The following is a 26,324-nucleotide window of genomic DNA, read 5'->3' as shown; positions in this document are numbered from 1 at the left end:
ACATGGATCGGCAGAGGAACAGGGAGAGAGTTTCATGGCCAGATCAAGAGTGAAGAAGGAAAAACTCAAAAACATGGTAACAAAAACCAGCAAGTCAATTGCAGGGAATGGCAAGCAAATTGGCTTAGTTCTGGAAAAGGACGCTGTGGGTGAGCAGACGTAATTAAAATCACACAACAAGCCTGGCTGAGGGCATTGATTGCAGCTCTTCAAAGTCCATTCAAACTTCAAATAAGTAATAATGCTTAAACACATCTATAAACTAAAGCCCCCCCCCATAAAAGTGTATATTTTCCCAACCTCAACAAAAAAGCAAAGACGAATTATGGAATATTAGAATCTAAACTCAGGAGATGTGATCACTGGAGGTCATGATCAGGCAGTGCTGGAGTTGCAATCATGTAAATTGTCTTTTTTTTTTTTTTTTAACTCACAAAAAGGTGGGTTGTCTAAGACCCATGTACGTCCTCAAGCTGAGAGACCTTCAACCCAGGGCTACTTAGCCCCTATTTCCCTTAGGATTTTTCTTTTAAAAAGCCCATTCCTTTTCATACTGAATCCAGCAGCAAATAAAAAGTCTTGAGTGTATAGTTGTGGGGGCCCTGGACGGGGAGACAGAAAAAAAAAAATGGAAAACAAGATGTTGGTTTCAAACTGTGAGTTAATGAAAAATTACAATGAATACTTTATTAAGATATTTCTGAACTCTGAAGGAAAAAAATGGTGAAATATCTCTGATCCAAGGCAAAGAAAACTAAGGCAGAAGGAGTGTATAAAACAGAAATCCATACGAGCAAAGTATTTTTAATTAACCCAAAAGGTAAGCCAGTAACCTGTATTGCTGAATCATATCCACTCTTAAACTCAGTTTGTTAGAAGTGATCCCAGGGAAACGAGTCAGGGGAGAAAGTGGCGGTGCAGGAGCAAATCCCTTCATTTGGAACAAGGTGGAGATCCTCCCAGCTGAACTAGGACTGACGATGCCTTGATTGACCAGCATGACCTTGACAATCCATGAGAGTTAGAACAGGGGAACAGCAACTTCACAATGCTTGTGTTCTTGCCCTTTACGTGAGTCATTGCTTTTAAACAGCAAGGTGAGGATTACTTCTGGGTCCCAGCATGTCTATGAAAGTCACTGGCCATGAGCAGCTGCAGCTGTTCGAGAAAGGGAGAGAGAGAGAGAAAAGATGAAGAGGCAAGTGACAATTTAGTTTTCATTGTGCTTAATGTTCTGAAAGAGGTGATCTGAAACCTGTGTCTTCCAAATGTGCCCCACGTTGCCATAATATTTAGCATTTTTATATTCAAAATATTTCTATATTTATTTTTCAGGAGAGGGAAAGTGAACGTTCTTCTCTTTTTATAATATTTATTCAGTACTGCTTATGTAATTAATATAAAAATGTATCCTGTTTAAGTTTTTCCAATCAAAGAATTCCTTATTGGCCAGTAGGAATTCAGTAGGTATTTACTGGATGACTGTTATGTATAAAGTTCTGTAGTAACAACTATGAATAAGATAGTATCTGCCTTTACAATGGTTGTATATGTTTTTAAGTACAAATTATAGGAAAATATCAAATAAATAGCATGCAATAGGATTATATCATTACTTAAAACAATAAAGGTAACAGTAAGCTTTAACTAGAATTCAGATCTTAGAAGTCAGAACTTTTTGCTCACTATTCTAAACACTAATTCGATCATGTTAAGTTATAGTCATAATCTAGAGCAAATACAAGAGCAGTGTGGATATGTGTGACGTACCTACTTCCAACTACAAGATGCCCAAGGGGCTTACTTTGGCTTTAAGGACACACATAAACTGAGAGTGAAGGGATGGAAAAAGATATTCCATGAAAATGGAAACCAGAAGCAGGTGTAGCTACATTTATTTCAGACAAAATACATGTTAAGCCAAAAACGGTAACAAGAGACACAGAAGGTCATTATGTAATGACTAAAGAAGACACAAATAAATGGAGAGATAGTTCATGTTAATGGGTTAGAAGAATTAATACTGTGAAAATGTCCATACCACCAAAGCAATCTACAGATTCAATGTAATCCTTATCAAAATTCCAATGGCATTTTCAAAGAAATAGAAAAAAACAATCTTTATATTCGATGGAACAACAGAAATACCCTAAATAGCCAAAGCAATCTTGAGAGAGAACAAAGCTGGAGACCTCACACATCCTGATCTCAAACTATACTGCAAAGCTATAGTAATTAAACAGTATGGTGTTGGCATCAAAACAGACAGTAAGATCACTGGAACAAAATAGAGAAATGAGAAATAAACACATGCATATATGGCCAATTAGTTTTTGACAAGGTACTAAGGTTACACAATGAAGAACAGATATTCTCTTCAATAAATAGTGCTGGGAAAACTGGATATCCTCATGCAAAAGAATGAAACTGAACCCTATCTTACAACATACACAAAAATCAACACAAAACGTAAGACCTTAAACCATAAAACCCCTAGAAGAAAATCTAGGGAAAAATCTACTTGTCCTTGGTCTTGGCAATGATTTTTGTATTTGACACCAAAACCAAAAGCAGCAAAAGCAAAAGTAAACATTAAGCTAAAAAGCTTCTGCACAGCAGAGGAAATCATCAATAAAATGAACAGGCAGCCTCTGGGATGGGAGAATATATCTGCGATTTGATAAGGGGTTAATATCCAAAATAGACAAGGAAATGATACAACTCAACAACATAAAAACCAAATAACCTAATTTGAAAATGAGCAAAGGACCTGAATAGACATTTATTCAAAGAAGACATACACACAGTCACTATTTGTACATGAAAAGGTGCTCGACATCACTATCAGGAAAATGCAAACCAAACCACAATGAGATAGCACCTCACACCATTAGGATGTCTATTATCACAAAGGCAAGAGACAACCAATGCTGACAAGGATGTCGAAAAGGGAACCATTGTGCACTGTTGGTGGGAATGTAAACTGATACAGCCAATATAGAAAACAGTATGAAAGTTCCTCGAGAAATTAAAAATAGAACTATCATATGATCCAGCAACCTACTTCTGGATATATATCCAAGGGAAAGGAAATCATTAATTTGTATTCCCATCCTCATTGCAGCATGGGAGGATGGAAATAATGTAAGAGTCCATCTATGAAGAAATGGATAAAGAAAATGTGATATATGTATAATATCATCATAATAATATAATAATATTCAGCTTTATAAAAAAAAGAAAACCTGGCCATTTACAACAATGTGGTTAAACCTGCTTTCAAAGGCATTATTCGAAGTAAAATAAGCTAGACAGAGGAAGACAAACACTGCATGGTATCACTTATATGTGGAATCTGAAAAAAGAAAGAAAAAAAAAGTCAAACTCATGAAAACAGAGTAGCTTGGTGGTACCCAGGAGCTTGGGGGTGGGGGAAATAGGGAGAGGTTGGTAAAAGGGTACAAATTTTCAGTCGTAGGATGAATAAGGTCCGAGACTGTAAGGTATAACACAGTGAACTACTGTTGACAATACCGTATTATATAATTGAAATTGGCTAAGAGAGTAGAACTTAAGTCCTTTCAACAAAAAGAAAAAGGTAAATATGTGAGCTGATGGATGTGTTAATGAATTCAGTGGTGGGAGTCCTTTCATAATGGATATGCATATCAGCATGCACATTGTACACTTAAAATGTATTACAATTTTACTTGTCGAAGCTGAAAAAATTTAAATGCCATTAAAGAAACAAGTAGCTTAGTGATGAAAAAAAATCTAAGTCAAGTGTAACACAAGAACATAGCACTGGAAATTTGCTGCATCCATTCCTATTGGCATTAAGGTCAGCCAACATGGAAGGAGTAGTGTTGAAAGAACCACAGAGAAATGGGGCTCAGCCCTGCTCACTTCTAAACTTGGGATAAAACTTGGCCTGAAGCCATCCATATACGACTCTCCTATTCATCTGTGTGGGCTAATGAATTTATTTATTGTTTTTTTCTACTTAAACCAATTTGGGTTGAGTTTTATTACTTACAAGGAGGGGAGAGCCCTAGTAATACTAAGAGTTTTAAAGTTAAGAATGAGGGAAAAGTTTGAAAAAATTTTCCCTAAACTTCTTGGACATCACTTTTCCATGTGGAAAGCAGAGCACATCAGGGATTTTGGCAAATTGGGGTATGCCTCACTGGAATGTTTTAAAAATTAAGGTGGTTACAAAAAAAGAGAGATTAATGACTTAGAAAAGGCTCCAGGAGATCAACAGTGGTGAGTTCAGAAGAGCCTAATGGTATCTTCCCAGTGTGTCCATCTATATATAAAAATGGTCCCACTGAGCAGGAGAGACTCTGCATTTGTGTCTGCTATTTTTTTTTTCAATAAAAGATTTTCTTTATTTTTTTGAGAGAGAGAAAGAGAGCATGAGTGGGTGGGGGAGAGCAGAGGGAGAAGCAGACCTGGGCCTCGATCCCAGGACCCTGAGATCATGACCTAGGCAGAAGGCAGACACTCAACTGACTGAGCCACCCAGTGCCCCTTGTGTCAGCTATTTGTATATGACCATATGAATGTCTTCATCTTCTGTCAATTGCAAAGTCACCTTCCTATTACTACTGCCAAGTTTACATTTCTGGATTTTTCTTTCCCTTGCCTTTCCCCCACTGGAAACCAACCAAGCCTTCTAGATACGATGCCTGAGAGGGTCTCAAAAAGTGAACAGTAAAAATTGTGGAATGACTCAGGGCAATAATGCCACACCACATCAAATGCCCCATTTGGAGAGAGAGAAAAGAAAAAGAAGGAAGAGCATTTTTTTGTAGGGGAAAAAATTGTCATCATAAACATTTCTCCAACCTGCTCGGGCAGCCGCCATTTTCTTGTTGCGTATTTTGTTCTCCAAAGCTTGCTACACAATACAAAAAGGAGAAAAGAACATGAGGTTTACTAGTATTTACTATTACTTGCCATTAATAAAGGTAATATGTTAATGAAATAAATTATATCCTACCTGTTTCATCTTCTTTTTTAGATCCAGATTTGCTGTCTTCTGGCCCTTTGCAGTAGCATTGAGATAATAAATGGTCAAGCTACATTTTAAAAAATAATAAGATTTATGGTGTTTTTTAGTTCAAGATTCTTCTTAAATTTACATTCACTAAATCATAGAACGTTGGCACTGGAGTGGACTTTAAGATATTTTCTTTTTTTTTTTTTTTTTTTTTTAGGATTGAAGTACACAGAGGTCAAGAAGTACATTCAGGAAAGGTTACTAGGGGCGGACCTGGGAAGATGGGATCCAAGGGGGCCCTCTTCCACAGCCCGGCATTCTATCTACCATACCTCAACTGCCTAACTGTAGCTCCTTCTTGGAAATGTACTAACATCAGTTGAAATCGTAATTAAAAGTAACATTTCAAATTGACATTAATCTGCTGAAGCATAGGGAATGTGTAGAATAAAAAATTGACCTGCTTTAAATTTCCTCCTTTGACTTTTACAGCAAAGAATATAATTCTCATAGTCATAGTTCACTAACATGGATTTTTTTCCATAGGATGTATTTCTCCCTTCCTCAAAAAGAAAATGTTTTATAAAGGAATATTCTTGGCTTTTAGTTGACATTTACATTTCTAGAAAGAGGGAATTCCAGCCAGACATTTGTGTAAAAATAAATATGTTCATCTTCACTTAAAGCAAAAACAAACAAACAAAATGCAGTAAAAAAAAAAAAAAAAGGTAACTGGCATTGCTCTTTGTTGCAAATAACTGGATACTAAACACATTTCTTCTACTCCCCAACCATGCCAGATTATATCCTTTATGAGCCATCTGGTGCTAGCAACACAATTATTGATATGGTTTAGCCGGGTTTGTTTATCTCTTATACGAGTGATGGGAGTTTGAAATTACATACGTGAAAGCATTTGGTATGCTATTTGGCATGAAGTAGGTGCTCAATAAATTGTGTGTGTGTGTGTGTGTGTGTGTGTGTATTATAAGCATATTCTTAGAAAAGTGCCTGGATTTGGAGGATAAACTCAAAGACCTCACAAGTCACTCGCAGTTCTGGAATTCTCTAGTCTCCAAAGAAATGAACCTGGCTACAGAGAACTAACCTGAATTCTACTCAGTTACCCAAAAACCATCCAAGCTGATTTAATATGATCCATTGGGGAAATTCAAAAGGCTTATAACATGTAACATTCTCTAATTAAAGGTAATAAAGAGCCAAGCCAATTGCATGAGCCCCATAAACTGGAAGATGAGGTCTCAGGATTTGAAAAATCAAATCAGTAATAAACTGAAATTGGGTTTTAAATCAGAACCTCAGAACTATAATCAGCCTTGCAGGACATCTATTTGACCTCATATTCTGTCAGCTTTTCTTTTTTTTTTTTTTAAAGATTTTTATTTATTTTTTGACAGAGAGAGAGACAGCAGAGAGGGAACACAAGCAGGGGCAGAGGGAGAGGGAGAAGCAGGCTTCCCGCTGAGCAGGGAGCCCGATGCGGGGCTTGATCCCAGGACCCCGGGACCACGACCTCAGCCGAAGGCAGACGTTAAACGACTGAGCCACCCAGGCGCCCCTGTCAGCTTTTCTCTACACAATCTGTACCAAGGGCTGGCAAACTATAGTCTCCAGGGTAGAAATGACTCCCAGCTTGTTTTGCATGGCCCATGAACTAAGAATGGTTTTTACCTTTTTAAATGGTCATGTAAGTACTTATATAATAGTCTCAATTTTACCTTTTGACCCACACAACCTAATATATCTACGATTAGGCCCTTTAAGAAAAAATGTGCCAACCATGGGTATAAACCACCCCTGCCAAGTGGCTTCTAGCCCTTCTGTATCTTCCCACTCATCCCAAACTCAGTGTTTGGTGCTTCAAAGGATTAGGGGGAATAAGAGACAGGAAATAAGACATGGGGTTTGAATTTACTTATTAGCCACTTGATTTGGGGCAGATCTTCCATGCGATATCAATAATGTGATTAATGAGGCCAACCTTTTCAGGTTATTGTGGAAATTAAATGATTAATGTATGGGTGGTGCCTGGGACACAGGCAATGTTAGCTCTCCAGACAGCTTATTAAATCTTTAATTGGTGGCATTAGAACAATGTTGCGCCTTTGCTTAAAAATAAAATAAAATAAATAAAATAAATAAAAAAATCTGTCTCTCAGTAAGCTAAGACTATAGTTATAAAATCTAACATTAAGTTTTGTTGGGTTTTATTTTTTTAATATAAGATCTCATTGGTACCGGAGGAGCAAGATGGCGGAGGAGTAGGAGACCTAAATTTCGTTTGGTCCCAAGAACTCAGCTAGATAGGGATCAAACCATTCTGAACACCTACGAACTCAACAGGAGATCGAAGAAAAGAATAGCAGCAACTATCTGAACAGAGAAGCAACCACTTTCTGGAAGGTCTCTTCTGATTTGTTTAGTGTATATTTTTCTGGGGTCATTGTTACCCTGTTAGTATTTTGTTCTCTCATTCATCTATTCTCCTCTGGACAAAATGACAAGATGGAAATAATCACCTCAAAAAAAAGAACAAGAGGCAGTACCGACTGCCAGGGACCTAATCAGTACGGACATCAGTAAGATGTCGGAACTAGAGTTCAGAATGACGATTATAAAGATACTAGCTGGGCTTGAAAAAAGCATGGAAGATATTAGAGAAACCCTTTCTGGAGAAATAAAAGAACTAAAATCTAACCAAGTTGAAATCAAAAAGGCTATTAATGAGGTGTAATCAAAAATGGAGGCTCTAACTGCTAAGATAAATGAGGCAGAAGAAAGAATCAGTGAGATAGAAGACCAAATGATGGAAAATAAAGAAGCTGAGAAAAAGAGAGATAAACAACTGCTGGATCACGAGGGCAGAATTTGAGAGATAAGTGATACCATAAGATGAAACAATATTAGAATAATTGGGATCCCAGAAGAAGAAGAAAGAGAGAGAGGCAGAAGATATATTGGAGCAAATTATAGCAGAGAACTTCCCTAATTTGGGGAAGGAAACAAGCATCAAAATCCAGGAGGCACAGAGAACCCCCCTCAAAATCAATAAAAATAGGTCAACACCCCGACATCTAACAGTAAAACTTACAAGTCTCAGAGACAAAGAGAAAATCCTGAAAGCAGCTCGGGACAAGAGATCTGTAACCTACAATGGTAGAAACGTTAGACTGGCAACAGACCTATCCACAGAGACCTGGCAGGCCAGAAAGGACTGGCATGATATATTCAGAGCCCTAAATGAGGAAAATATGCAGCCAAGAATACTATATCCAGCTAGGATGTCACTGAAAATAGAAGGAGAGATAAAAAGCTTCCAGGACAAACAAAAACTAAAGGAATTTGCAAACATGAAACCAGTCCTACAAGAAATATTGAAAGGGATTCTCTAAGCAAAGAGAGAGCCTAAAAGTAACATATACCAGAAAGGAACACAGACAATATACAGTAACAGTCACCTTACAGGCAATACAATGGCACTAAATTCATATCTTTCAATAGTTACCCTGAATGTAAATGGGATAATTGCCCCAATCAAAAGACACAGGGTATCAGATTGGATAAAAAAACAAGACTCATTGACATACTGTCTGCAAGAGACTCATTTTAGACCCAAAGACACCTCCAGATTTAAAGTGAGGGGGTGGAAAACCATTTACCATGCTAATGGACACCAAAAGAAAGCTGGGGTGGCAATCCTTGTATCACACAAATTAGATTTTAAACCAAAGACTATAATAAGAGATGAGGAAGGACACTATATCATACTTAAAGGGTCTATCCGACAAGAAGATCTAACAATTGTAAATATCTATGCCCCTAACATGGGAGCAGCCAATTATATAAGCCAATTAATAACAAAAGCAAAGAAACACATTGACAACAATACAATAATAGTGGGGGACTTTAACACCCCCCTCACTGAAATGGACAGATCATCTAAGCAAAAGATCAACTTTAAATGACACACTGGACCAAATGGACTTCACAGATATTAAGAGAACATTCCACCCCAAAACAACAGAATACACATTCTTCTCTAGTGCTCATGGAACATTCTCCAGAATAGATCACATCCTAGGTTACAAATCAGGTCTCAACCGGTACCAAAAGATTGGGATCATTCCCTACATATTTTCGGACCACAGTGCTTTGAAACTAGAACTCGATCACAAGAGGAAAGTTGGAAAGAACTCAAATATATGGAGGCTAAAGAGCATCCTACTAAAGAATGAATGGGTCAACCAGGAAATTAAAGAAGAATTAAAAAAATTCATGGAAACCAATGAAAATGAAAACACAACTGTTCAAAATCTTTGGGATGCAGCAAAGGCAGTCCTGAGAGGAAAGTATATAGCAATACAAGCCTTTCTCAAGAAACAAGAAAAGTCTCAAATACACAACCTAACCCTACACCTAAAGGAGCTGGAGAAAGAACAGAAAATAAAGCCTAAACCCAGCAGGAGAAGAGAAATAATAAAGATCAGAGCAGAAATCAATGAAATAGAAACCAAAAGAACAGTAGAACAGATCAACGAAACTAAGATCTGGTTCTTTGAAAGAATTAATAAGATTGATAAACCCCTGGCCAGACTTATCAAAAAGGAAAGAGAAATGACCCAAATAAATAAAATCATGAATGAAAGAGGAGAGATCACAACCAACACCAAAGAAATACAAACAATTATAAGAACATATTATGAGCAACTATATGCCAGCAAATTAGATAATCTGGAAGAAATGGATGCATTCCTAGAGATGTATAAACTACCAAAACTGAACCAGGAAGAAATAGAAAACCTGATCAGACCTATAACCACTAAGGAAATTGAAGCTCTAATCAAAAATCTCCCAACAAACAAGAGCCCACGGCCATATGGCTTCCCAGGAGAATTCTACCAAACATTTAAAGAAGAATTAATACCTATTCTGAAACTGTTCCAAAAAATAGAAATGGAAGGAAAACTTCCAAACTCGTTTTATGAGGCCACCATTACCTTGATCCCAAAACCAAAGACCCCATCAAAAAGGAGAATTACAGACCAATATCTCTGATGAACATGGATGCAAAAATTCTCACCAAAATACTAGCCAATAGGATCCAACATTACATTACATTTCATTAAACGGATTATTCACCACGACCAAGTGGGATTTATACCTGGGCTGCAAGGTTGGTTCAACATCCGCAAATCAATCAATGTGATACAATACATTAATAAAAGAAAGAACAAGAACCATATGATTCTCTCAATAGATGCAGAAAAAGCATTTGACAAAGTACAGCATCCTTTCTTGATTAAAACTCTTCACAGTGTAGGGATAGAGGGTACATACCTCAATATCATAAAAGCCATCTATGAAAAACCCACAGTGAATATCATTCTCAATGGGGAAAAACTGAGAGCTTCTCCCTAAGGTCAGGAACACGGCAGGGATGTCCACTATCACCACTGCTATTCAACATAGATTAGAAGTCCTAGCCACAGCAATCAGACAACAAAAATAAATAAAAGGCATCCAAATCAGCAAAGAAGAAGTCAAACTCTCACTCTTTGCAGATGATATGATACTTTATGTGGAAAGCCCAAAAGACTCCACCCCACCCCAAAACTGCTAGAACTCATACAGGAATTCAGTAAAGTGGCAGGGTATAAAATCAATGCACAGAAATCAGTGGCATTCCTATACACCAACAACAAGACAGAAGAAAGAGAAATTAAGGAGTTGATCCCATTTACAATTGCACCCAAAACCATAAGATACCTAGGAATAAATCTAACCAAAGAGGCAAAGAATCTGTACTCAGAAAACTATAAAATACTCATGAAAGAAATTGAGGAAGACACAAAGAAATGGAAAAACATTCCACGCTCATGGATTGGAAAAACAAATATTGTGAAGATGTCAATGCTACCTAGAGCAATCTACACATTTAATGCAATCCCCATCAAAATACCATCCACTTTTTTCAAAGAAATGGAACAAATAATCCTAAAATTTGTATGGAACCAGAAAAGACCCCAAATAGCCAGAGGAATGTTGAAGAAGAAAAACAAAGCTGGTGGCATCACAATTCTGGACTTCAAGCTCTATTACAAAACTGTCATCATCAAAACAGTATGGTACTGGCACAAAAACAGACACATAGATCAATGGAACAGAATAGAAAGCCCAGAAATGGACCCTCAACTCTATGGTCAACTAATCTTCAACAAAGCAGGAAGGAATGTCCAATGGAAAAAAGTCTCTTCAACAAATGATGTTGGGAAAATTGGACAGCGACATGCAGAAGAATGAAACTGGGCCATTTCCTTACACCACACACAAAAATAGACTCAAAATTATAAAAAAATTAAATTAAAAAAAATTAAAAAAAAAAAAAAGACTCAAAATTGTTGAAAGACCTAAATGTGAGACAGGAATCCATCAAAATCCTAAAGGAGAACACAGGCAGCAACCTCTTCGACCTCAGCCGCAGTAACTTCTTAGAAACATCACCAAAGGCAAAGGAAGAAAGGGCAAAAATGAACTATTGGGACTTCATCAAGATAAAAAGCTTTTGCCCAGCAAAAGAAACACTCAACAAGACCAAAAGACAACCGACAGAACGGGAGAAGATATTTGCAAATGACATATCAGATAAAGGGCTAGTATCTAAAATCTATAAGGAACTTATCAAACTCAACACCCAAAGAATAAATAATCTAATCAAGAAATGGGCAGAAGACATGAACAGACATTTTTCCAAAGAAGACATCCAAATGGCCAACAGACACATGAAAAAGTGCTCAACATCGCTCGGCATCAGGGAAATCCAAATCAAAACCTCAATGAGATACCATCTCACACCAGTCAGAATGGCTAAAATTAATAAGTCAGGAAACGACAGATGTTGGTGGGGATGTGGAGAAAGGGAAACCTTCCTACACTGTTGGTGGGGAATGCAAGCTGGTGCAGCTACTCTGGAAAACAGTATGGAGGTTCTTCAAAAAGTTGAAAATAGAGCTACCATATGACCCAGCAATTGCACTACTGGGTATTTACCCCAAAGATACAAATGTAGGGATCCAAAGGGGTACGTGCACCCCAATGTTTATAGCAGCAATGTCCACAATAGCCAAACTATGGAAAGAGCCAAGATATCCATCGACAGATGAATGGATAAAGAAGATGTGGTATATATATACAATGGAATATTACGCGGCCATCAAAAGGAATGAAATATTGCCATTTGCAATGACGTGGATGGAACTGGAGGGTATTATGCTGAGCGAAATAAGTCAATCAGAGAAAGACATGTATCATATGACCTCACTGATATGAGGAATTCTTAATCTCAGGAAATAAACTGAGTGTTTCTGGAGTGGTGGGGGGTGGGAGGGATGGGGTGGCTGGGTGATAGACATTGGAGAGGGTATGTGCTATGGTGAGCATGTGAATTGTGTAAGTTTGTTGACTCACAGACCTGTACCTCTGAAACAAATAATACATTATATGTTAAAAAAAGAAGAAGAAGAAGATAGTAGGAAGGGAAAAATGAAGGGGGGGAAATCGGAAGGGGAGACGAACCATGAGAGACTATGGACTCTGAGAAAAAAACTGAGGGTTCTAGAGGGGAGGGGGGTGGGGGGATGGGTTAGCCCAGTGATGGGTATTAAGGAGGGCACATACTGAATGGAGCACTGGGTGTTATACACAAACAATGAATCATGGAACACTACATCAAGAACTAATGATGTAATGTATGGTGATTAACATAACATAATAAAATTAAAAAAAAAAAAGATCTCATTGGTACCACTAAATGGCCTTGACTTTTAAAAACCGTATAATACTTAACATGGTCCCAAAAGCCACTGTATCATGAAAACTTGAAAAAGAAAAATCACTTCAAGGGCCATCTGGTGAAATAGGCTGCATCCAGCAGGTCATTTTCCAAAACATGTGTGCCAGAGACTCGCTATCAGATTCGGAATGTCACCCCCTGATCAAGGTTCTCTAATATATAAAAGTAATCTGCTTCACTGTTTAATTATCCCTGTGGGCTTATTAGCTCGCCCTCAAAGAAGGTGTCACGTGTAAAGAGGTTGGCTTTATTGTCAACCTACTATTACTATTTTGTTATACTATGCTCTTTCTAACCTAGGGAAAATCACTTTGTCCCTCTAAACCGGTAATTTAAGAAAGTTGAAGATGACACCCATCATCTCTGATGTGGCCCATGACCATGACCATACAAAGACGATGCTAACAACTTGGCCCAGAACCCAGTTCATGTACTTCAAATCATTGGGATTTCTTTCCAGATTTCCTAGTTTTACCTTTTATAAAACAAATGCCACCCTTTGCATCAGCTTTGTTTCTAAAGTGTTTCTGAGGGTGGTTTCATAGTTGCCCTCCTGGACTGAGAGACAGCAGTGGCGGTTCCAGACTTTCTATTTTGGAGGGCCTCGGGGGTTGAAAGGAAGGTCTAGGGCATTTTTTTTTTTTTTAAGCTCTTTGATAGCAAGCATATATTTTTCCTCAGAATGTAACTTTATCTCTTCAAAAGTCAGAAGCCAGTGAAAGTTACATGGGAACAAAAGTCCCCTCCCAAGGTCCCCTTTGGATCTTACCTCTAACGTTTGAAGGGCTAGACTAAGCGACCTTTCCAAGACCCTTCTGGTCCTCTGATTCTATTACCATGGACACACACTTATTGATAGCCTTTCAAGAACAAGGACATGGTAATTTTTAAGACCCCTTAAGCCCTTAGCCCTAAAATATAGCTGATAGGGCCCCTGGAGGGAATATTAACTTAGAGGCTCATCATTTCTATGTGTTCCCAGCCATCTGCTTTATGGAACAAGAGGTGGGGGCCAGGACATGGCGGGAAGCTCAATGTGCTGATTAGATTTAGCATTTAGCGTTTATGTTTCCCTTGCTTTAGCTGTTTACTGATAATTATTTTGGTTACTTGGGAACAAATCTTATAATCCTAGGCAGGCAAAGACGGATGCAGATGGCTATGAATTACATCCAATAGGATCAGAATATGGCTCATGAATTTCAGCCTCTTACCACCATGTAATCAGCCCTGAATTTGGTGAGGTTACAGCACAACCCTTAGAGAGCGTGAGAAAGGAAAAAAAAAAAGCTGGAACTTAAAAGGAGCCAGGCTTTCTTCATTACAAAGGCCCTTTCCATGAGCGGGGAAGCACATACACCATAACCAAAATGATAGCGATGACCAGTCCAGGATTAGAAAGCTGTCTCAAGATCTTTGCCATCCAGCTTGGGAAATCATGCTCCAGGGTTTCTCCAATGACTTCGAACATCCTATTTTTACCACTGAAAAAAAAAAGGGGGGGTGGGGTGGGGAAGAGAAATTTATTTACAACCTATGTAAAAACCATGAATATAGCAAGAAAACTAGAAATCTTTCTCGAACACCACCTAAGTGCTCTTTCAGGTTGGAAACCTAAGGTTTAGCCACAACTCCTGGCACTTTGACCTCTTATTGTCAACGTGGGGGTGAGGTATGAGAAATGGTATCCCAACATGAACACACAGTTGAGCAGTTAGGAATTTAACCACAGCCTTAGGAAAAGCCTTTTTAAAGCTGTATTTCTAAGATTTTGATTGAAATATATTTTATAAATAGCTCATAAGTCTACCCCTCAGCCAGCTGTCCTTGTTGGGGAACACTCCCTTTGGGCTGAATAAATAGTGCTCTCAATTGTTTAATTGGCCTTGGAAATGAGCATAAGGAATAGCTTAACGGAATAAAGTCCACAAATAATCCAGTATCTCTCCCATGCAATAGCTGCTATCTCATTTTCTACAGACTTCTTTCATCAGAGTTATTAATAGGTAACCACACCGAATGAGGAGTCCTTTCTGCATTTCTTGTTGACAGGCCCTAAATGACTGCTGGCTCAGTCCCACTGCTAGGAAAAGAAAATGCGAAAAGAAGGAAAATAAGCCTAAAAAGCAAAAGTCCTTAATGGGTTCGTTCTCAGCCCGTTAAGGTAAGAATCAGCTTTTATAAGCTAGAAAAGTGAGAGCAGGAAGTCTGTCTTATCTTCGTACATAATATTCAGAATTATAAAGTAATACCCATCATGTCAAGCTATTTTTTCTGTATATGCATATTGATTCTACTATGAAAAGCGGTAATTCTCAGAAAAGAAGATTAGGTTACTTATCACCAAGTGGTATGTATCATCAGAATAAAGGTTGGTATAACACTTAGTATAATAGTCTGGTTTCACTTTTGTTTTTTCATCTTTATACATTCTCACCTACTAAATAAACATGAGCCTCAAGTTCCAGATGAGATTTTTTTTTTTTTTTTTTTTTTGCTCCTGATCTAACTAATAATATCTTTCAAAAGACTGAGAGTAACCCCAAGTATCTAGTTAAGAGTTAGTTGCCGGACTGCCGAGGTATAAGTTTTGCTTCACAAATTACAAATCTGCACCCAGCAAAACCTGTGCTGTATTAAGGAGGAATGTAGCTTGCAGACCATTCAAGATTATATCGATTTATTCCCCTAAGATTTCTTTGTCCTCATCCATTCTAACTGGGCATGCTTTTCTCCTAGACATGGGGGATACAGCTAGAGTGAGAAGGTAGGCAAGGATGAGAGAAGGTAAGACCATCCACTCTCCCTTCTCCAGGTTGGGCTGAGGCTGATGCCTGTGGTTAGAATGAGGTGACTGGAATTTTACAAAATGCTCTCTACCCACAAAGGTCTTCTCTGCAACCAGTCTGTCCCAAATTCAAAGCCATTAGCATCTCTGGGGATTCTCCCCTTTCCTGGTCTGGTGTCTTACCGGGAGTCCAGCTCTCTTACTTCTATACAAACTAAAGAAGCATCTACTGATCCCCAGAAATCCTTTTTTTTCTGACAGTTTAGCCCAAGTGTGCCACTTCCCAATATTCCCAGAAGTCCTTACCAGTCTGCTGTGGTTCCACAGTCAAGTGAAATGATACTGCACTTAAGTTCCTGTGGGCAGAGCTCCATCCACCCTGGATTAGAATAGTCTATGAGCAGACCTGCAGTGGACTGGGAGCTTCCCAGGACCAGAATCAGTGTCCAGTTTACTCCTACATCTCCTCTAATGCTTAGTGTGTAAACATCATTATTCATTCATTACTTCAAATTACTGGCCAACACTCTACTGTGTTTAGACTCACAGAGATGAAAATATTCTATCCCCAACCTCGAGAAGCCAGCTACACTTTAAAAAAAAAAAAAGCACATAAAGTATAATAGCAAACAAATAATATAATAGCAGCATCACAAAACAAAACATTGTTGTAAAACAAAAATAAATATAAATATAAAAGTGTCACGATTTAATGTAAATGTGCACTTATTGTACGATCTCGGTTATTTTAAAAAGCTGCATAAAATGAAAACCAGAATACAAAATGCCAAAATGTTGAGAGTTGTTATTTCAGATCTTTGGGGTTATGAGTAGTGTTTATTTTCGTGTAGAAATGTTTCTATAATTTCCAGGTTTTCTAGGATAAACACATAATACCTTTGCGGTAAGATGAAAATACATAAAAATATAATTACCATGGTGCTAACAGGGAGAGAATGTGAGAACGTAGAGAATTATAAATTCTTCAGAATTATTAGTGAGGGGTCGGAGGGGAAACATCATGTCAGTCAATGTGGTGGAACAATTAGAGAATTTTCTTCATCTGGACACCAAATAAATAGTTTTTAAATGGTTGAACTGTTTAAGGTAAATCCACTTAATAGCCTATCGGAATAATTTTCTGGAAAATTCACCCTCCCTAGCCGGGTCTTAGCAAACCAGAACAAGCTAGAATACCTTATCAAATTACTTTACAGAATGGGTCTTCTAACGTATGGAAGCCACCTTACCTGAAAACATACCTGTACCTGGGAGTGATTAGCCATCATTGTGCCCCTTGTGGGGCCACCCATTAACCTACTTCAAATGCATGTTTGCTGCCCAACCAGGTGCCACATAGGGTCAGACTAGACAGGCTGAGCAAACCACCCCAAACTCTGGGTCCCTAAGAAGGCCAAGCCATGAGGCCCCTATTAATACGTGCTTTCTCGCCTCATTTCTAGGACAGAGCAACCCTTTCAAGCTTTTAAGTCCAAACAAAAAAACGAAGCATACATTTTTTTGCTCCAAAATGAGGAAACTGACATGAGAAATAGACTATTTAAATAAGATAGAGATACCCCTTTCCCAACATGCTACTGAAAATATGTAAATTTTCTTGATCTCAAAATAGTGATGGAATTTTACAAAATGCTCTCTACCCACAAAGGTCTTCTCTGCATCCAGTCTGTCCCAAATTCAAAGCCATTAGCATCTCTGGGGATTCTCCCCTTTCCTGGTCTGGTGTCTTACCGGGAGTCCAGCTCTCTTACTTCTATACAAACTAAAGAAGCATCTGACAAATAGTGATATATATGCAGTAATTCTGCCTAAGTTTGCCAATTAGGAAACACTTGGTCAAAATCAGTATGTCTCAGATAGAGACTAATTTTTTTTCATTAAATTCTTAGTAACTGTGTGTGATATAAAGAGAGGCAAAGGACTTAGGTTCAAAAGGCTAAAATTGCGTGGTCATGGTACATGTCTAGCTCAATGATATTTTTCATAGGAATGCACTTGTATAACCACCATCCAGCTCCATGTGCACACGGTGGGGATTCCCTTCCTTTGATACATTTTTCCGGGAAAGATCGACTTGCAACTAGAAAGTTAAAAGCGCATCTAAAACTCAACCTGGATATTCATTTGTGTGGGTAATTTGCAATCAACTAAAAGTCTTTGAATGGCTTATCTGGTGAACTTCGTACCCTGAGATTCATTAGAGATTTACTAAGACCAAGCTCTTCTTCAAGACTGCAATTTCCTATTTAGTCTCCAGATGTCACTGTCTGCATTATTTATTTTAGACCACAGTTGGGGGGCGGGTGAGAGATCAGGATTTGTCAACATCAGCTTCCTGAATATGACAAAACTCCAGTAGTTTCTGCCCTATCAGCTGGCTTAACATTTTCTTTCTTTCTTTTTTTCCCAGTAAAGCAATAATAACTCAGACTATTATTAGAGTACAAATGCATCTTTTATACTTGTCTGTGAGCAATGAAACTTGACTTTAATAACTTGCATCTGACAGCATGACGAGGAAATTATACGTGGCCATTATCGGCTCATGCTTGTATTCACGTGGCTTTTCATGTTCACATTTCTTTCACTTGGAAAGGAGAAATAAGTCAAATGCATGCTGACCAATGACTCAACAGGCAGGGATTCTTGGGGGGGACTTGTAGATTCTTTTTTCTTTCTTTTTTTTTTTTTTTTTTTTTTTCTTTTTTTTTCTTCTTTTTTTTTTTTTTTAGAGAGAGGAGGGCAGAGGGAGAGGGAGAGAAAGAATCTAAAGCAGACTCCACACCCAGAGCGGAGCCTGAAGCATGCAGGGCTCTATCTCACGACCCTGAGGTCACGACCTGAGCCAAATTCAAGAGTCAGACACTTAACCAACTGAGCCACCCAGGCGCCCCATGGTAGATTCATTTCTAAGGCCCTATTTAGGAAATGAAATCTCAATTCCCCAGATCCCGGGGACTTTGCTTTCTTGCTAAGTGTCACAGACAGAACTTGGTCATAGACAACTGGAGAAAAGTACATTTCAGCTTGGATCAGAGAGACTTCTTAACTCTTTATTACTGACTTGAGCGAAATTATCCTTGTTATTTTGGGAGACTACACATGCTGAACATCATCCTCAGTTGTTTTACTAGCATGTAGCATTGTGGATTATAAAATGTGTGACCCACTTTATATTCATAATTATCTAATAATGATCCCATTTCTACGTAGGTTGTGGAATAATCTACTTTTAATTAATTATTTTCTATTGGGCATAACATGGCAATAGCTTCTGATTTTTGGACGTGGGGCCTAGCATCAGGAAAACTTTCACATCCCCATTAGCATAATCAAACCTTGCTCTTTGCTACCTCTTATGGCTCAAATTTATGGTCCATATTTTACCCAGGTAGAGCCCAGGTGCACTCAAATCATTTTCCCTTTTATGATTCCCAAATAAGAAAATCGATGGAACTTCCCTAAGAATCTCCATGTTACCTAATGAGACTGAATGCCCAAAGAACCAGATTTCTACAGACCAAAATGCCATTGTTTGGGAGGGGGACCCACAAAACTCATAGGAGTGACTATTCCTATCTCCACGCCTGGAAGAAAACGACACCCAGGTGGAATTTCAAAGGCCAGAACCTGAACGGGCCACAATCAAAAGATGGCGGGAGCGATACAATCATGTACAGGACGGGCATGGTGGACAGGAAGAGGATGAGCAGTAGCATGCCCAGGTAGAAGTTATTTGATCTGGAAGCTTTGAAGACCCTGGCCTCAGGAACGTTGCAACACATCACGGCCCAGCACTGGAAGTACATGGAGGTGTGGAGTCGAAGGATATTGATTCCTGGGAGGCTGGGGGCGAAGAAGGAGCCCATCCTGGAAGGAAAAACAGGGCTCTGCTCAATTCCAGTCTTCTCTTCATAACAAAGTCATACAGCACCTGTTGATTTCACATCATGCTTATTTGCTAAAGGCAGAAAATGTAGGGCCGCTTTCAGTCCACAAACGCTTTTTTATAAATAAACTTGACTGGCCAATTTCCATCTTCTGTGCACATTTTATCATCTCCCCCATTATCCAGGAATTGCCTACGTGACTCACTCATAGCAATTATGCTGTTCACTAACTATATCTGCTCTCATTAATAAATTTAAACTACACCAGAGAAAACAATGTATCACATGTATTAATTTCTCTCTCCTACTTCTCAGATAAACTTGATTCCCCTAATACTCAAATCATTCATTAATAAATCCGGATATTTAACTTCTCTTTAATAAGTGCCCCTGAAAGCACTCATTCTATTCAAATAAACTGCACATCTGGATTAATTACTTTTCTCGTGGCTAATTAATTTTTGCTTAATGGAAGAGAAAAAATTAAAATAAGCTTATCTTTTTCTGATGCTATTCTTTATTAGCTATGTAGCTATTATGGTGTTTTAGAGCTGATGTATTTATGCCCAATAATAGTGTTTTCTTAATAGTCTATAGGAAGCTTTATGTGTTTGAGATGAAAATTCAACACATACATTTAATTTAATTTAATTTAATCTGTTTACTTGCTTACTTCAGCTTGTCCTGGAAATTCACTGCTTTGTACATCTGATTTTTAAAAACTATCTTTAAATGCCACTTTTAAACAGGAAGCACTTAGGTGAGGTCACTTTTACTTGCTGGCTTAGTTGGTAATTTCAACAAAATAAATTTCAATTTTCTTTGATGAGAAAATCCATTAGCATCATAAAACCATATTAATACCAATGTATTGGTCCAAAACCAAAAAGAGGATACATGTGCACTTATTTTAGAAGTATAAGCACAGTCCTATCTTTTAAACTGTCCCAGCTGTAATAAAGCCCTCAGCACTTCTAGTTAGGGTCAGCATTTGATATTTCCTGGGTATGTAGAGTAGCTATTTTAACTAATCCAACGCAAATTTTGTATAATACGGGGTGGGGGGGGGCAAGGGGTGAGTTAGATGAAGAAATTAGTTTCTGCTATTTCCGTAACAGAAATTATGCAAACCAGCATTATAGGATTTCATTTAAAAGTGGAATCTTGCCAAAATTTAGATCATCTTGTTGGTAGGATTTCACGCAACGGATCTGAATGATATTTTAACATATTGAATGGACCAGAGACTCTGAAGGAAGCTAAATGATTTTTTTTTTTAATGGCATGAACTTCAGGTGAGGATCTAGCCACATAGGTTCATCAACTGTAACACACTTCCCACTGTGATTTGGGAAGCCGATAGTAGGGGAGGCTAGGCATGTTGGGGCATGGGGATATTGGGGAACGCTCTGTACTCTCCACTCAGTTTTTCTGTGAACGCAACACTGCTCTAAAATAGAAATTTTATGAACTAAAAAAAGAGTAAGATGATAGACTTTGGAACAACACATGGTATCTTTGTTACAGGATAGCAAGAGAGATCCCAGAGCCTCAAGAACGTGAGCAAGTGAGTGAGTGACAGGCCCAGGTTAGGGGCCGGAATTACATAGCGCTATAGTACATTCTCAGATGCCAATATTAGTAATGTGAGATGTTTGTGAATCGTTATATTTGCTCCCTTCTAAAGGTCAGGCTTGGCCATGTGATTTGTTTTGGCCAATGAAATGGTCATTAAAATGAGGTGTCTCGCTACTGGATGGAGACGTTAAAAGCCCTGTGTGGATTCTATTCGCATCTCTCTGCTACCTTGACCGGTGATGTTCCAGATGAACCCTATTTTGCCAGTCTGGGAATCCACGGTGAGAGTAACTTACAAGAGCAGAGCCCTCTACCAATCCACACTGGGCATGTAGAGGAAACAAGAAGTAAACGTTTCCCTTTGGAAGCCACCAAGATTTGGGGGTTCTGGTGAACTGCTGCACAAGCGAGTTTCTCCTCAGACACAATTCTGTACATCATGTGAGACCCAGTCTTGCCTAAAGCCACATATATTTGTACCTCTATGTACCCCTGCATCATTCATCTGTATACATGTATGTGTATACACGTATGTATTGTCTCTATAAATAAATTTCAGATTTTCAAAATAAATATTGAACAAATGGCTCAAGAAACCATAACCTAGAAAAACAGATCCCAGCACACTGATATCTGCGCCTTAATGCTCATCCTGTCTTTGCTCGTGACTCACTAATCAGCTCGGCTCACTAAGTCCCTTCCCCAAACTTGAGCCCATCATCTGTCAGTTAAAGATCATTGTAATACCCTAGCCTTATAAAGTGCTTTTCTTCCAAGAAGATCAAAGCAAATGAAAGCTTCTTTTATTGAGCTCTCCTTATTACTCCAGCGACATGGTACATGTCAGGTAAATTATTCACATTTGATCAACCAAGAAAATGAGGTAGCAGACGGTGACAACACTAATGAAAGGGTATACAAAGAGACAGTGTTGGAGCAATGTCCAAACCCATCTTCTCTCTCACTGTGTTCTCTGCTGCCTCTATACCCTGCTACGAGAGAGACAGGATGGGCCTTCATCATTTTAAAATACGATTGAAAAACCTATGCCGTCCATTTTTCAATTAAGTGTGTCATATAAAGGTTTACTGGTCATTTCACCCACTTCATGACAAAATGGATTTTACCTATAAAGTTTCACTTTAACAGCATCAGTGTAAATAACCTCCATTAATTAGAACCCCCTAAAGCAATAACTGAACGTCTCCAGTCACAAACCAATGGAATTGAGTGCAAACTTCCCATACTCTTGTGTTTCTGTATGGCCCAACTCAAGCATCAGTTCTCGTGCCTCGTAAAATAGTAGCTTACCAGGTGTGAGTACCCTGTGGCAGGGGAGCCTACTGCACTTAGAATACACACTCCCCACACCTCGCCCACACCTCGCCCACCACACTGCATCCCCATTCTTCACTAGCTTCCTGGGAGTTTGGAAAAGACCATCTGTACCAAGGGTGGACCCGAAGGTCAAAATAATAGTTCTTTTGCTTCTGAAACTCTGGTAAGTGTATGATTATCTCTGTACACTCAAAAAAACACCTTCACTTTCTAATATCTTCTTCAGACTAACAAGAAGCAAAACTTGACCAATATCTACAGGATGAACACGTAGAAAGAGACAGTGCAGTGATAGTGGAGAGATTTCGATAATGGGTCTGCCCATGAGAGAACAGGGGAAGAAATGGAAATATTTAAGAATCTCAACATGAACAATAGTGGACCAAAGAGCTGCAAAATTCTAAGTGAAACCCATCAGGACAGCCATTACAACAGCCTTTCCGATCATGAAAATGAATTTCTAGGCCAATCTGTTGTCTTAGCTAGGAAAGAACAAGACGCAGACCCACAGCAGATGTCTGCACAAACGTCAGCCACCAGGCCTGAGGGATGTGTGGCTCGCTGTAAGGGCCAGGGAGTTTTAAAACTGATACAAGGTGATGGTTTCTCATTGTTCCACATGCCATGTTAGCCATTTTCTGCTGTGACCATAGAATCCCCTCTAGAAAAGGAAAGATCCAGAACTCATAGAAGCTGCTCCCTTTACTCTCTCTGCTGGTGGTCCTAGGTTGGGCCACCCTGACTTTCCTCCCTGCTTGGAGAATGAAAGATGCATTTCACTCTTTAATGACTCTCTGGACACATGAGCCATAGCTTGCAAAATTTAGAAAGCGAGAGGGCAGGAATTAAATTTTTAAACATACCTGATAATGGAGAAGATCATCTTTTTAGAGCCTTTCCTTCATATGTATTGACCTAGGGAGGCACAGGAATTTGACAGGCCCCATTGGAGGATGATGGGGCCCTTGGCTATGGTTTTTATATTACTGAAGCAAGATAATTTTAACATTTGCAGAGAAGTCCAGTCTTGCAATGGTTTAATAATTCAATGCAGCTATGATAGAGGGATTTAAGTAATATATGAAGCTTGTGCAAAACTTGTAGTTACTGGTCCTTGTACATAGGACAATGGTATGATCAGTGGCACAGTGCAATATTAAGCATGTGTCGGTAGGATAAAGAGGCTCAGCTGTAACTGCTTGTGGGTTTGGGTGTTCTTAGTTAAGACTGACAGATTTCCAAGACCACATGGTTCCCAGATGAATCACATGCTGTGATTCAATTTTTAAACTCCAAAACAGTTCTACTGTATCCGCTCGTCTTAACCTGTCAAGGTTGACAGTGAGAATGCTTTCATTTAATAAAAGATATGACAGTCCTTTGTACATCAAAAGACATAATTCTGATGTGCAAATGGCCTGTGAAACAAGTTACAAAATAAAGATCGTATTTTTAGCTTGACCTTCCTAAAACATGTGTTTCATCTCTATGAACTACTGGATTTGGTAAAATATTATTTTTAAAAGTAGCAACGAGTTGTCTTCTAAATATACTCAATAATGACAAAATAAAATCAGTTTCTCAGAGGGGCCTTACATTAATTTGTTTCATACTTAACATGCGGTTATGGGATCATTAATGTTTCACTGTTAGACCCTGGCGTCAGAGGATATAAAAGTAGAAAAAGCCTTCAAATAATCTACAAAGTAGAAATAGACTCCCAGTATTTGATAAAGGAAATCTCTGCAAAACAGGCAGATGCCTTTGAGGACCAAAAGTTAATATATGAAAAAAAATACATATATAATATATATATACTGTATTATATAGTGTATATAATATGTAAAATATATATTCTATATATTCCAAGACATATATATATACACAATATATATACTATAATATATATAGTATACTATATATTATATAGCATACATATTATATATATATATATATATAAGCTTTTCCTAGCAATCCACTTTGCAAAGGCAATTGTTGAGTTAGCCCCAGGCTGTGGACTTCTCAGACACCAGGCTACAGTGCTTTATGCAATAACGATCTTTGAGGCTTTTCTACAAGTGATACACTGTCCAACAGCTGACCTACCAGATCATGCCTTGGTTGAAGATCAGAGCGAGGACATTGCCGCTGATGTCAAATTCAGTGTATGAGGGCTATGGAAGACACAGATATTCACTGGATTAGCATATCAACTGGTGAAAACTGAAAGCCAAGTGTTCCAGCTTTCTGCATAGGTATGGCTAGGCTCTCAACTCCTTCCTTGCAGCAACAATAGCAGAGTAATCGATATAATAAATAATTAGCGATAAATAAAACAATAAAGCACGCTTTCTAACACAGCAAGGCTCATTTTCTAAAGCAGCCATTCAAGGTTGTGAAAATGTGGACCAGCAGGCTCTCTTTACATGGCTGGGGAAAGAGAAAATTGGAGCAATGTTTTAGAAAACTGTTTGACCATATAGATTAAAAGCTTAAAAAAAAAAAATCTCATTCTCTTTAACCCTGTAAGTCTACCTCTTGGGATTTGTTTTAACAAATTGATCTTAAATGTTGACAAATTTTAACAGAGATGAAACCACCAAAATGTCCAATATTGATTAAGTAAACATAGTATATCTATACCGTAATATATATTGCACCTAATTACAATCACTGTTTGGAGAATATTTACATATACAGAGAAAACTATGACTTGTTGTTAAACAACAAAAATATAAAATGAGACAATCATTATTTTTATCAATGGAATATGAAATGACGCATAAGGAAAAGACTTGAAAATGACCAACAAAATTACTAGGTGTTATAAGTAGGCGATGGAATATGACTTTTGTTTTCTTCCTTACTTTTGCATATTTTAAAATATTTTTCAAAAAAAATGTGAATTTCTTTTACAATAAAATAAATATAGAGAAATACAGTACAAGTTTGAGAGGTTATTCAACTCAATATCCAGTGTTTATCTCCTAGGTAATACCATCCCGCTTAGGGCAGCAACACGAGCCTGTCTTTTTTGGGCAGAGGGGCACCGGTGGGCATCTGTCCCAGGGTGGCCTGTCCAAAGGCTTCCTTGTGACACATCGGGCAGCTTGGAAGGCAAGTTTCTATCAGTGGGAGTAATGCTACTTAGCAACCACAATGGAACTGGCTCCTGTTTAAATTGAGATAGAGAACAATCAGTCAGGAAACTGACTAACTGGTAGGTCACAAGAGAAAAGGAGAAAAGCAAAATATGTGGACGAAGAGCATCAAGACCACGAAAGAGAGACCAAAAGAGGGGCAGGTCCCTAATCCCGTCCCAGATCCTGGCATCTGCAGGTGTCGCTTCACACCATGTGGGTCCTGGTACTTACTCCCTCTTCAACACACCTACACAAACACAAGGAGGATGATCTGAGAGTGTCACTGTTCTCAAACCCAAGACCCCTCCCCCCAAGAAAAAATATGCGTAAGAAGATGGAACAGTTCTCTGGTTTGGAACCCCGATAAAACCTTCACAGCTTTTGGACTCTTTGCCTCAAGAGTTCTTGAAGTCAGGCCTCAATGTCATCATTTTCCCAAAAGGTAGCAGTACTTTGGGGAAGGATAAGGGTCGTGTGCCTTGTAACAGATTCAGGGCATGAGCAGCAAGAATGGTTCGATAACAAGATAAACTGATGAGATGATACATGATGAAAGAATACATAGCCCTGTTCTATTAAGCAGGACAAAGATGACCTAGATGATATACGTTGTGTTTTGCTGGTTTTCCAATGACCTAGAAGCCTAACATTCACAGGATGAGAAGAGGTACGGTTGGCAGTTTTTGTTCTA

The 26,324-nt window shown here is 38.4% G+C and overlaps 1 protein-coding gene across 1 annotated transcript in view; it reads right to left on the bottom strand.

Annotated features, from left to right (window-relative positions):
• The window catches only part of TMC1 (transmembrane channel like 1), a 172,811-nt gene that overhangs the window by 42,309 nt on the left and 104,178 nt on the right, over positions 1-26,324 (bottom strand). Inside the window, exons 15-19 of the mRNA XM_032427487.1 lie at positions 24,597-24,664; positions 19,315-19,554; positions 14,234-14,359; positions 5,006-5,084; positions 4,852-4,903 (exon numbers count right to left, since the gene is read on the bottom strand). Coding sequence (XP_032283378.1) covers positions 4,852-4,903; positions 5,006-5,084; positions 14,234-14,359; positions 19,315-19,554; positions 24,597-24,664 — 565 coding nt within the window. The remainder of the gene's footprint in view (positions 1-4,851; positions 4,904-5,005; positions 5,085-14,233; positions 14,360-19,314; positions 19,555-24,596; positions 24,665-26,324) is intronic.

The sequence above is a fragment of the Phoca vitulina genome, unplaced genomic scaffold (assembly GCF_004348235.1).
Source record: "Phoca vitulina isolate PV1807 unplaced genomic scaffold, GSC_HSeal_1.0 scaffold37, whole genome shotgun sequence".
Classification (NCBI taxonomy): Eukaryota; Metazoa; Chordata; class Mammalia; order Carnivora; family Phocidae; genus Phoca; species Phoca vitulina.
This window is presented reverse-complemented; position numbering and strand designations above follow the sequence as displayed.